General features: G+C 42.5%; 1 protein-coding gene across 1 annotated transcript in view; it reads left to right on the forward strand.

Annotated features, from left to right (window-relative positions):
• The first annotated feature begins 6623 nt into the window (after positions 1–6623).
• The window catches only part of Olfml1 (olfactomedin-like 1), a 26912-nt gene continuing 19463 nt past the window's right edge, over positions 6624–14072 (forward strand). Inside the window, exons 1-2 of the mRNA XM_005380186.2 lie at positions 6624–7262; positions 10789–11077. Coding sequence (XP_005380243.1) covers positions 7134–7262; positions 10789–11077 — 418 coding nt within the window. The 5' untranslated portion in view covers positions 6624–7133. The remainder of the gene's footprint in view (positions 7263–10788; positions 11078–14072) is intronic.

A 14072-nucleotide genomic window follows, 5' to 3' on the forward strand; every position in this document is an offset into this window, starting at 1 on the left:
AGTTCAGTGGCACAAGCGCCTGCCTGGCAAGTGCAAGGTCCCGAGTTCAATTCCTGGTACCAAAAACAAAAACAAAAACAAAAATTTATGTACTCACTTGAAAATGTAATGGTTCTCTGATTGTTTTTACCATAACACTTAAAATGTCTGGTATGGCCTACAAACTTGGCAAAGTCTGGCCTCACCTCAGCCTGCTGAAGGGAACACTGTGGAATATTGCCCAAATGTATCCTGTAGGACAAAGACACTTCTCTCCCTAGCCGTGCAAGTGCTGCCACTAATAGCACATAGCTCAGTCCCTCTCCAGACATTGCCTTCAGCCAAAGGAAGCTGCTTCACCCTGTGTTCTATCCCCTCCCTCATCCATGGATTGAAGCTTGTGTTACAACTGCACTGTAGTCAAACTTCTTTTTTCCCAGTCTGCTTCTTTTATTCCCTCAAAGGTATTATCCCAGAAAGTACACCCCATGAAACATCTTGCACATAAATTGGTCTGAGAGCCTATTTTGAGGAAAGCCCAAGCTAAAATACCCTCCCAAGAAATTTCACACAAAACTTTTATCATTTCTTTGGATCCACTGAGAATTCTGTAGTTTATGGGATTTTTGCATGAGGTGTTGCTTCTTTGTAAACTGTATCCCACTTCTCCATTGTCCATTTTACTGATCTAATTCCTGGTTAGCCTTCAAGTCTCAGTTAAGAAGCAATTCCTCTGAGAAGTTATTGCTCATTTACTGAGCTCAGGTGTCCCACCTTTATGCTGTCCCAGCCCTTTGCACTATCCCTGACTGCATAATCAGTGTACTACGGTGCATTACAATTATATATCATATGACTGTTTCCCCAATGAGCCTACATCCTCTTCAGGGATAAGGAATCTACTGTATCTGTCACTGTATCTCTAGGGCAAAGTCCAAGGCCTACAGCGCCATAGGCTCTCCAAAATATTTACTAAATGAATAAAAGGTAGAAAATAAAGAAGTAAGGAATCAGCAATAGGATAGAAGAAAATGGGGTCACATTTTATATTCAGATGGTAAAATTGGTGTCATGGTGACTGAAAGAACACAGGAATAAAAATGAGGAAGAATCAAGAGTAACTCCTAAGTTTCTGTATATGCAAGTAGGTGGTATGTCTTGTGTCTAGATGTACCCTCAAAGCTTCCTGCAGTCATAGGTCAGGCTTTTTCAGAGGTAGCTGAATCTAGAGTGTGTGATGGATTCATGGTGCAATACCAGGATTAAGGGTGCTAGGGTTAAGGGTGGGTGATTATTAAATCAATCCACTGATTGGTTTGGCATGGCCTCAATCCCAGGAGCCTCAATACACCATAATGACCAGAAAGAGAGTTGTCTTCACCGCTCTCCTGCTTGTTTTGCTACCATCTGCCCCCCACGAAGAGTTCTCCTCTGCCAAGCCACCCTGCCTTGGAGCCAGCCAATTATGGACTAAACCCCTACAAACTGTGAGCTAAATAAACCTTTCCTCCCTCTAACTTTGTGTGTCAGGTATTTTGTCTCAGCAACAAGAGAAAAGTAACAGACAGTAGGTAAACGACGATGCTGTTGACTAAAATAATTCAGAAGGAAGTTGAAATCTGCGTAGAGAAACAAATAAAAATAGGCCAAGTTTATGGTGTTTATTCTATACCCAAGGGCAAATGTCCAGTAAGCAGGAAGAGATAGGGTTTGGAGCTCAAGAGTATAGGTCTGAAGTAGGACATTATGAGTGTATCACAGCAAGTTCCCATATCTGCTTACTTCTGACTGAGGACATCCTGCACATCCCCACTGGAATCTCTAGTATTTTGTCTTTTTTGTTTGCATTGCTACAGACAGTTTAGAGAGCCCTTCCCAGTCCTCATAGCAGCCCAGGATGTTTGTCTTTGTAATCGCATGGAAAGGTTATTGGAATTCTAGTGAGTTAATTTCAATCTACCACTTCCAGTGTAACCCACAGGATAAGTAAAGACACAATAATGTATCCCAAATGGTGAAGAATCAAGGGGGTCCTGAGTCTAGCCACAGTGATGGCTATCTGGGACACAGGCTTTTACCTTGGACTGAATCTGGACTTTATTTATTTGTGAAGAAGGGAGTGGCTTGAGGATGAGTGACTGTAAGAGTGGGAGGAAGTAGGTGAGTGCCATGAGCTGGGCTAGGTAGGAGGCCTGAAGTCACCTCTGCCATATGCAGAGAGAGATATGCAGAAAAAGTAATCTGCATAACACAACTGAGATAGTATCTAATGTTCTGGGGTCTGCTCTTCCTCTCTGATATGTAAGCTTTCAAGCCTCAAGAAGTCATAACCTCTATCTTGAGGCACGATCCCAGCCGACAGTGTGGAGCATTGGCTCACACATTCCACCTCTTCGGCTCACATGTGGGAACACCAGGGGGGAGCATCTGGGGAAGCACACCTGCCATCTTCAAAGACTATCAGCAGCACCTCAGCTGGATCAATATGCATTGCTTAAAGCCAACTGAAGGGATAAGGAAAAGTCCTAGCCAGCTCTGTACGTATCAATACATGGAAATAGGGTCAGGTTCAGCCAAAATGGAGACAATTGCTCCTTCTTCAAGGACAGCCCCCCAGGTGGTCCTCCACAAGACAGTCTGACTGAAATAACAGACATGTATTTCCTCACAGTTCTAGAGGCTGAACATCCAAGACCAAACTGTCAACAGGTCTGGTTTCTTTGGCAGCCTCTCTCCTTAGTTTGCAGATTGCCACCTTTTCACTGTGTCCTCGTGTCTTTTCTCTGTGTATGCACTTCCCCTATGTGTCCAGATTTCCTTCTTTTATATAGGGACATCAATCAGATTGGTGTAAGATAGTCCATAAGGATCTCATTTTCATTTAATCACCTCTTTAAAAGCAATCTCCAAATATCAAATTCTGAGATTGTGAGTTTAGGAATTTAGAGGACATGGCTCATCTCATAACAGGGCTACATTCTTTCTCTTCCTCTTTCTATGCTGCTGCTCTGGAGCTGCCCGGTGCACAGCTCTCCCCCAGAGCACCAATGTCTGGGTAGATCTTCTCACCAAGTTGCAGACCTCAACACATTATGGAGACAAGCAGGAGGATCCCCACGGGGGTTATTCTACCCAAGCTGGGGGTGAAGGGTTAGTAGAAAGAATTCTCTAGTTACAAAGGGAGAAATGGAGACTGTATGATCCCTATAAGTAAAATTACCACATTAAATTTCCTGAGTTTGGGGGCAATTAGATGTAGCTCTTATGAAGGATAGATGTAGGCAACATTAAGAATTAAAGCAAGTACAATTGGCTAAAGTTACATTATGAAGAGCTTTAATTTTGGCATTGCCAGCCGTGGCGACACATGCCTGTAATTTAGCACTTGAAAGGCTAAGGCAGAAGGATCACATGAGTTCAAAGCCAGCCTAGGCTACATAGTGAGGTTAGGGCCAGTCTGAACTACATAGCTAGACCCTGTCTCCAAAAACAATTTTTTTATGGCATAAAATCATCCAATGCTTTATCTAGAGAAGCACACTGGGAATTTATTTAGAGCCTGCTGCAACCACTCATGCAGAAAACAATGTGGTTTCCTGTAAAATTTGAAAGATTTGAGGGTGACACAAGGCAAACAGCTACTAGGTATGAGTGGGGCACAGGAATGATTAGTACAAAATTAAAGGGAAAAGCTGGAAGAAAAGAGAGGGGGAAAAGGAGAGATGAAAAAGGAGACATCGTGTTTGTATCTGCACGGTGAGTTCTAGATTCCCCAGGTGAGATTCTGTGAGGCTGGGCTCTGCTTTCCCAACAGAAGGCAGAATCTCCTCAGACTTCCTCACAGCTGGGTAGCACCTCCCACGAGAGTGGAGGGTGCTGGGAGAGAAGACTCGAGAAATCAGGTGGTCAGTTAATACGGGAAGAGAGTCCAAAAAGCCACCAGTAATGACAATGGCAAAGAATCCCAAGAGGAGCTGAAGATCTTGGCAATACTAGCCTCAGGGACTTGGAGAAAATAGTCAGCTCCTCAAAGCTCGGCTTGGAGATCAAGGACTAGCAGCCTGGATCTGACCATATTGAGGAAAGTGTGGTGGGTATTGAATAGTAGGATGGTTTAGATCAAGACTGTCCCCCAAAGTCTCACTTGCTCAGGAGGGGCCTTTGGAAGGTGACTGATCGTAGTGGGTAGAGCTGACTTACTGTTGGGGAGCTGGGTCTGGTTGGAAGACGCGAATCTGCGCATGTAACCTAGAAGGCTGTATCTTGCTCCCTGGCTCCTTCCTTCTCTTTCTCTTCCTGACCACAGTAATACAAGCAGCTTTCCTCTACCCAGGCTCCTCTGCCATGCTGTTCTGCCTCTGAACTGGCCAACTGTGGACTGAAATTTTAAGCCTAAATAAACTTCTCCTCCTTTAAATTGTGGGTGTTGGGTATTGTGCCTGATGAGTGATGAGGAAAGTAACTCAGACAAAGGGCTAAAGCTTCTCTCTCAGGAGACTCAGCAGGAAAGCAGAATGACCAGGTGCACAGGATTAACCACTGTCCTCACCAGGGCACTTAGAGTTGTGATCAAGGCCAGAGAATAAATACAATAAAAGACAACGGATCAAAGTGATTGGGCTTATCCCAACTGTGGTTAAGCTGCTGGAAGTCATCTCTCTCATCCTTACCAACACAACACCCATAGAGTTGGGCCACTCTGAATAAAGATGACCACAGCTGGCCAGCATATAGCACAGCTGGGACTCTCTCTCAAGTGAGTTTGTTTTTGATTTGTGAAACCTGTGGTCATAAGAACATGAGAGGTTCCATGGAGCTATAAATTTGTCCTGTGGCTCATCCAGCCCAGTGAGCAAAGAGTGCCAACTGTGGGATTTGCTTCTTCTGTTTAGGAGTGTAAGGGTAAAGCTCTCCAAACCAGACAAGGCATGGTCAGTCAGAGGCCAGCCTTGTCCTTGTGAAGGTGATGACCACAGAGAGAGTGGTGCATGGCCCAAATCACTGGAGGTGGGAGGGAAGTCTACGCCACAGCTAAGCCAAGCCCGTTAAGCCCACCCCGGTGAGACAGGGGCAACAGCAGCCCTGGCAGCAGCCTCCTGACTTGCGCTGTACCTGAGGCCTCTCACCACATTCTCTCCTCACTGACTGTCCAGTAATATACACTGAGCGTGGATTTCATCATGAAAATAATGAAAGACGTTATGGAAGCTAAGGAAAGGAGTACCCACAATGACACCACCCAAATGTTAATCGTAATACATTCAGAATTTTCCTCCATTGAATCTTTTCCTTCTTGGTTCATATTCTCCAAATTAGGAGTTGAGGCATTCTTGGAAGAAAATCACTAGAGCCCCTTTTGAACAAGACTTTATTAAAAAATACCAAGCATGGGAAGTTTGAGAGAGCGTTCTCATTTTGAGCCTGAGTCAGGCAGAGATTTTAAAATAAAGATTTAGGAGACAAGGTCACCTAAAGTGCAACTATCTTAGGGAATAGTTCAAAGATAGCTCTTAGAAATAAGAGGTCAAGTGTGGTGGTGCATGCTTGTAATCCTAGCACTTAAGAGGCTGAGGCAGGAGGATCACTGTGAGTTGAGGCCAGCCTGGGCAACAAAGCTTCTCTCTCAGGCCAGCCTGAACTGAATAGTGAAATCCTATCTCAAAAAGAAAAAAAAAAAAAAAAAGGAGGAGTTGTTTTTAAATACCAGGAACTATTGTTTGGCGTTCTACCAAAGTGGGGGACTGAGCATATCAAAAAAGACGGGCTGCCTACCTGGCACGGTGGCATAAGCCTATGATCCCAGCACTCCAGAGGTTGAGGCAGGAAGACCACTGTGAGTTTGAGGCCAGCCTGGGATACATAGTGAGTTCAAGGACAGCCTGAACTACATAGACCTTGTCTCAAAAAAAAAAAAGAAAAGAAAAAGAAAAAGAAAAAAAGGAATGGGAAGGAATACCTGCTGGGGACAAGGACCAACAGTGAAAAAAATTCTCAAACTTTTAGCATCTCTTGCAGGGACCAAAACAAACCCAGGTTTTCTGACTCATGGACACAGGTTTGTCTATACCCCATCCATACCCCAATGTTCCCCACTTTAATAGGTGATTGAGAAAGAACATGAAAAGTCCTGGACCCACTCACAGAAGAAGAGGTTGAAATAAGTAGAAGCCTGTACCACAAAGGTAAAAGTGGGAAATTTTACCACTTTGCTCCAGAGATATGGTTTATTTTCAATTGTTAAGGGAATCGAGAGAGTTGAGTCCTGTGTATTTCTCGCCTGTAGCTATGTAAAAGGAATTCTGACACTGTGACTGAGAAAACACTAGCACTTCCTTGCAAAGGAATTTCATATCCTTGTGATTTGGCTCTGGAAGTACCACTGAATCCATAACTCCTGTTTCTCATGAGAAAATTTTCCTGAGCTCAGTCCCAAGATTTTTCAGCTATCAGCCTGGGCCGTGAGGGCTGTAGACAATTGTACCTCTCGGCCTGCAGAGCAATGCTGTCCTGCGCACTGGTTTTGCAGAAATATGGGTAAATCATGTCCGTTTCCCTTGCTGTGCCTTTAAGAGCTGCAGGAATGCAAAGGAAGTCTGGAGAGGTGGGGTCTCTCAGTAGAACTTCTGGCAAAAAGATCCTGGAAATTCTTGCCAGAAACTGCACTGAGATTCTAACTCTGGGAAGTTGGGGGTGGTTTGTGCTGGTCAGGCCTGTGATTGGACTGTAGAGTCTATTAGGGAGGAGGAAAGCAAAAGTAAAAAGGAAAGAACTGGGGGGAAATAAAGGAGGGGAGAAAAGACCTCACCGCCCCCCATACCCACACCCTAGGCCTAGAAGCAGAACACCGACACTAGCCTAGAGAGGGTCTGCACACGGCAAAGGTGAGGGCGACAGATGCTGGACCCCGGAAGCTCCCTGCACCAAGTAAGTGTTCAAGGCCTCCAGAGACTGCCCGGCCAACAGCTGGACTTGATCACCAGCTTGCAAACTGAGATCATGCATTGGGTGGAATAACAAAAGGACTTTGCTCTCCGTAAAACAGTGTTTTTCAAGGACTTGTTACAGCAACAGAGAAGAAGATATTATCACCTGGACCCCTGAGTCTTCTTTGAGAACCACAGCACAAGAGACTGCACTCCTGGAGAGTCTGCAGGATGGTGGTGGCCCTTCGCAGAGCTTCCGCTCTGCTCGGTCTGTTCCTTGCAGCATTTCTGCCCCTACCACAGTACGCCCAGGACCCAGGCATGGTGCATTACATCTACCAGCGCTTTCGAGTCTTGGAGGTAGGTGACACCTGGGCTGTCTGACATGGGGAGCGTGCCTCCCAAACATCACCTTTTTTTAAAAAACCAGGTCTCACTATGTAGTTCAGGCTGGATTTGAACTCCCTAAATGGCTCAGGCTGGCCTCAAATTTGTGGTGATCCTTCTGCCTCAGCCTCCCAAGTGCTGGGATTACAGGCTTCTGCTACCACGCCCAGCTTGGAAAACATCTCATTTACCCACACTTCCTTGTCCTTTTAACATATATTTTCCAGCTAAGACATCCTAAGTTCATTGCTAAATTCATACTTACAAATATGTATAAACTAGCAGTTTAAGGCCCCTACATCAGAATCTACTCTGCTCCATTCCCAGACCTTGAGCATGGCTTCACTCTGTACTCTTATCTGGAAGTTTTTCTCATCTATAAATGGAGATAGTCATGGAATTTACCTCCCATGATTATTCTGGATATTTAATAAAGAAATTCCAACTCTGAGAAGCTGAGGACAGTTTGTGGGAGTCATTCATCTGTACTTTAGAGCATTGCCTGCTCTGGTGGGTAAATGTGTAAAATGCTGGACAACCCAAGTTCAATAGCTTATTTTCCTTAATATAAAAATTAAAAATCTTGGTCATTTTTCCTTAATGCTTTATTGCATTGGAATAACTGATTTTAGATTTTTCTTTTTATCTTTTCATAGTAAACCTTTAGAGCAGTACAAAAAGTAATGCTAGTACATTGAGTCTTATCTGTTTTTTTTTTTTTGCCTTACCTGAACTTGTACTATACTTTGAAATGAGCAGATTTAAGAAACGTTAAACAGAAAGTACTGACGCTTCCACCTCGCTAAAACTGGCAAGACCCAGTACTTTTGTAGGTCAACTAGGCTCTCAAGGGCAATTGCATGTAACCAACGTTCTGCCTTGGTCTTTAACACCCCCCAGCACTGAAAAACACTATTTCATATTTAATACTTGCCCTCTCTCCCTGCCACCACACATGCTGTGAATTGAACCCAAGACCTCTGCATTGAGTTACATTCCCAGCCCCATGTATTTATTTATTTTGAGACAGGGTCTCACTAAGTCTCTGATTTACCAGGGTTAGGCTCAAACTTCTAATCCTCCTGCCTCAGCCTCCCAGAATGCTAAAATGACAGGTATGTACCATTGCACCTGGCTAATATCTTGCTTTTGTACAAGTTAAATTAATATTATTTATCTTCTTTCATAGACACTTTTGTCTCCAAGATTTATTTTTTGGGAAAATCTTCAAGTACAAATTATTTGGTTGTCTTGTTACAGTCAGGGTAAAATAACTCCATAGAGCACTCTGAACTCATTTCTTAACATTGTCCAGTCAGCAGACTGAGACTCAGAGGCCTAAAGATGAAATGTTCCCAGGTCAGTTACTTCTGGCTGCTTCTTTACTTGCTCTCTCCTGGACACCTCCCCTTCAATCTCACCTTTTTAAGAGCACCAGAATTATACTCAGCATTTAGCACCAACTTGCCCTGGCATTAGAGCCAACCAAAATTTCTATAAATTAGTGTCTATTTCTTTGAGTTTGTCTGAAGACAAGGGTATAATATACATACTAACACTTTCATACCTCTGAATGTAAATTTGAAATTCACATTCAGATGATATGATCTGTGTAGATCTTCCCACCCTGGTCTTCCCATGACCTTGAAGCCCAGTCTCACGCAGCAGGCACTATTGACCAAAGCACACTCTTAGCAACCAAGTGATGTAATTCCCAGCCAGGGAAGGGTGGGTCAGAGGGGTGAGAAAAACAAAAGCAAAACAAAAAGGAAATGGATTTAGAGAACTTTCCCCTTTCTCTGTCTCTCTCTTTCCCTATTTCCCTCTTTCTATCTTTACTTCTTGCTCTGTCTCTCTGTCTCAGTCTCTTTCCCCTCAAAACCCAGTCTCTTACACACAGAATTCCTTTTTGGAGCATAAATGTGTTCACTTGTGAAAAGCATCCTGGGAAACTGTGCCAAATGAGCTTTAACTACTCATACTTCTTGGCCCAGCAATCCCATTTCCATTCATATATTCTTTGATTCAACAAATATTTATTGAGTATTACTATATGCTAGGCCCTGTGCCAGGTCCTCGGGAAGGGCCTTACTTCTGGAAGTCTGTCCTAAGAAAAGAGTCAGCTAAGTACATGAAAATGTAAATACAAAGATTGTTTTCTTAGCATTCTTTGAATGACAAAATTTGAAAGCTATTATAAATGTCAGCCCAATGCAATCCAACAGAATAAGTAAATGGGATAACAATTCAATGAAGTATGCTGTGTCTTATTAAAATTATGTTAAAGATGGGCAAACAAATTTATACATATATGTGTATGTATACACAATGGAATGCCATTCAGCATCAAAGATGGTCATTTGAGACAACACAGATGAACTTACCGAAAATTATGCTAAGTAAAATAAACCATACACAGAAAGACACATATTGAGTGATTTCATTTATATCTGGAATCTAAAATGTTGAACTCATAGAAACAGTGGAGTGGTGGTTATTAAAGTCTGCAGGGCAAGGGCAACTGGGAGAGGTTGGTCTCAGGACACAATTTTCCAGTTAGAATGAGTTCCAGTGCTCTACTGTACTCCACAGTGATCTGGGTTAGTAACAATATATTGTATATCTGAAAATTGTTAAGACTGTACTTTTTTTTTGTTTGTTTGTTTTTGGTTTTTTTCTGGTACCGGGAACAGAACTCACGACCTTGCGCATGCCAGGCAGGCGCTTTTGCCACTGAGCTAAATCCCCAGCCCCAAGACTGTACGTTTTAATTCTTCTTACCACACAAAGCTAGTATGTGGGTTGCAATATGTTAATTGGCTTGATTTAGCCATCCCAGAATGTAAACATATATCAAAACATCATTTGTAAAAATAGGTATAGATGGGTATATTAAAAAATATGTTTTTTTATTTTGAGACAAGGTCTCCTAAAGTTGCTAAGTTGCCCAGGCTAGTCTCAAATTTAGATCTTTCTGCCTCAGCCTCCTAGAGTGCTGGGTTTACAGGGGTGTGCTACCATGATCACATGGCTAATATAATTTTAAGGTTAAAAAAAGAACCTATCAGTGCCAAAACTTTTGGCATGGGCATTGGCATTAAAATATGCTGACAAGATATCAGCAAGTTGAAAATACATTACAAAACACATATATAATAAAATTTCATTTTATTTTACTTACTTTTTTGTAGTCCTAGGGATCAGACCCAAAGCCTAATCCATGCTAGTCAGAGTCTACCACGGAGCTACATCCCCACTCCTAAAAAAGCACATTAAAATTATATATATATATATCACTAAATACATGAGAAAATTTTTCAAAATTTGTATGCAAAATCATCAATAGTCCCTTTGAATTTAAGATTGTGGGTGATTTTTATTTTTCCCTTTATGATTATTTATAGTTTTCTAATCTTTTTCTATGAATGATAGCTGTTTTTATTATTTAGATAATGTAAAAAACCAACAATAATTTGGTAAATTTATTTTCCAACTGAAGCAAGGACTGGAAAAATGTACCGAAGCAACGAGGGCTTACATTCAAGACTTCCGAGAATTCTCAAAAAACATATCTGTTATGCTGGGAAGATGCCATACCTACACAAGTGAATATAAGAGTGCAGTAAACAACCTGGCACTGAGAGTGGAACGTGCCCAGCGGGAGATTGACTATCTGGAATACCTTCGAGAGGCTGACATGTGCATGGAGTCAGAGGAGAAGAGGCTGGCAGAAATGCTACTTCAAGAAGCTGAAGAAGAAAAGAAGATCCGAACTCTGCTGAATGCAAGTAAGAACTGCATCCTTTGCCATCCCTTCTAGGAACTGTGGCACTCAGGAAACTGCACACTTGGTGTGGCCAGGGAGTATAATCAAGCCATGAGTAAGAACCAGAGGTGTGCTTTAGTGAGCATGTGCTAGGGGAAAAACCAGGTATCAAGTTGTTTTTCCTTTCACAGGGAGTTTCTAAGGACACCTAAAGTCAGGGCTACAAAGTCAGACATCAGTCTAGGAGGTCTCCTCCTGATCTTAGTTTGGTGGTCTCAGATCTTCCAGGGAAGTGAGAGATTGGTGGATTCTTTATCCAGTGCTCAGAAAATAGAGAGTACCTCCCAATGTGCTAAACAATCTGAAACTGGAAATGGCAACAGCTTGCCCTCAGAGGTGGGAATTGCGTGATTATTGCTCTGCTTTCTGAGATGGTAATATCCAGGGAATTTGTCTCCAATATTATGGTCCATCAGAATCACTCCCAGGCCATTAAGAATAATGTCTAGTAGCTGAAATTAAACCAAAAGTATCAAGCAATAAACACACAAATGAGAAGAAAATTTTCCTGAACATGAGTCCATTTCATTAAAAAAAAATGAGGGAGACAAGACTCTCCCTCAGAGTCCGCATTCTGAAATGGTTGCCCTGCAAATAGGAAGACTTTATTTATATGCAGATTATGTCTGCTCCAAATTCAAGAAATTCCACCAGGGAAAGAAGGCAATAACCGAGAACTATCATTGTACTAAAGGTTTTACATCTCTTCTGAATATAATTGTTTTATTAACTCCATGGGTCATTATAAAAAGAAAGGTCTTGCTAAATTTAGTAACAGTTGACCTGACCAAGGGAATTGGAAAATAGCAAGCAGAGGACCCTTCAAGTACAGACACCACATATAAAGGCGCAAGGCTGGGCAGCATTCTAATGTGTAGGTCTGAAAATATGTGGACCCAGATTGACTGGAAAAGCTATATAGAACCATTGAATTATTCTAAGCAGAGGCATAATGTAAAGGAAGAAGGCAAAAGCAGAGGGAAGAGACCAGGTATAGGAGAATACTATAGTAATTTGGGCAAGTAATGGAGTTGAAATTAAGTGTCCTGGGAGGTGGACTTGAGAGTCATTATAGTTGGAATCCACATGGTTTGATACCTCATAATTTAAAGGACAAATGGCAGGATATTTCCCAAGTTTTAGGCTTAGCTCAATTGAATGGCTGGTATGAAATATATTGAGAGAGAAAACCTGAGAAGTTTGCGAATACTTATTACTCAACTTGTTTTTTGTTTTTTTTTTTTTCAGAGCACTAATGTCTTAGTCCATTTTCTGTTACTATAGTAAATGCTAGAGGCTGGATAATTTATAAAAAATAGAGGTTTATTTAGCTCATGGTTCTGGACATAGGGAAGTCCAAGAGCATGATACAAGTATTCTGTTGAAATCTGGCAAGGGTCATCTTGCTGTATCATAACTTGGCAAAGGGTATTATATGATGAAATAAAGTAGGGCAACTGTGAGGGTTTCTCATTATTATAAAGCCACTAATGTAATCATGGGAAACCCACCCATAGGACCGCATCTAATCCTAATTACCTCCCAAAGACACTACCTTCAGATAGTATTAGTATATGACTTTGGGGATTAAGTTTCCAAAACATGAACTTTTGGGGACACATTCAAATCATAGGAACTTAAAACTCTGAAGAAAAGCCAGTTTATTTGTTCACCACTTATTTTCTACCTCTCGTTCTATAACGTCCGCTGTTTGAGAGGCTGGATACTCCATTTCATCTCCATTGTGTCTCCTAGGGTTAGAATAGTGCCTGTGTTCACATAAAGAGTTGTCAGTGAATAGTGAAGTGAAAAAAGTGAATGAATGGATGGAGGAATTATCAGCACAGGCAGAGGGATTAGATGGGCTTTGGTAGAAAACAGAATATTTTAACCTTGAGTCAGAAAAACAGAGGAGGGTATCTTATCCGTAATATGAAGTAGCTGATCAGGGTGATTAAGTGATTGATGCTTTTTGATCCTGTTAACCTGAGAGGAACCATCCCCTGAAAGGGAAGCAGCTGAGGGTCAGAAGGGGAAAGGAAGGAAAAGGGAAAAAGAGAAAGCAGGGGCCAACCAAGGACGAACACAGGATTCCTAAAAAGCTGATGGGGGAACTAAGGTGTAGCTCAATGACAGAGCACTTACACAGTATGTACAAGGCCTGGCTGTGGTCCCCAACTTAAAACATGTCCACTGGGAGGATGAAATGCTAAAGTCCCTGAACTTTCACACCAGGGGATAGGCAGTTGCCCAGCCAGAATGGTGATGCTAAGCTGAGTCCCTGAGGTGCTCCTATTCCCTGGATGCCCTCAGCCCTCAGGCCTGGAAGTTGCCCCTTTTCACTTCAGCTAGCACTCAGCAGAGGCCCAGACACTGAATATGATACTCTTTCCAATCCCACCCTGTGCCCCATCTCTCAGACCGTGGAGACCTTAAAAGTTTCCTCCCCCAACTCCGGTGAATGAACACCCCTCTCAGCCTCTCAGAGCGTATTGCTTGCACGGACAATGCCCCTGGTGCTTTCATTGTATGATGTGTTTATTTATGACTCAACCAACACTTACTGCCCTTCACTCCTGGAGGGGCTGTGCGCCGCAGTAGGACAGGGGAGTGGGCAGACACGTGAACATCCTGTACTAGCGTTCTCACCACTTCCTCCGCCTCCTACAATCCATCTGCTCCCGTGTAGGCCTTCCCGCAACACGACATGGGTCATATTACTCCTTTGTGTAAAATGTATGTTGCTATTTTCTATTAATTATCAAGAACAAAAAAAATCCATCCTATTTGCCAAGCATTTTGCATAGGGAAGTTCCTTCTCAAAAGAGCCAAAAATTGCCAGGGATATAGCTCAGCAGCATAAGCGCCTGACTGGCAAGCACAAGGTCCTCAGTTTGACTCCCCGTACCCCACCCCCAAAAAAACAAAAACACAGCCAAAAATGATCTTGACTGCTT

This window comes from Chinchilla lanigera, unplaced genomic scaffold (genome assembly GCF_000276665.1).
Source record: "Chinchilla lanigera isolate Chin_1 unplaced genomic scaffold, ChiLan1.0 scaffold00013, whole genome shotgun sequence".
NCBI lineage: Eukaryota > Metazoa > Chordata > Mammalia > Rodentia > Chinchillidae > Chinchilla > Chinchilla lanigera.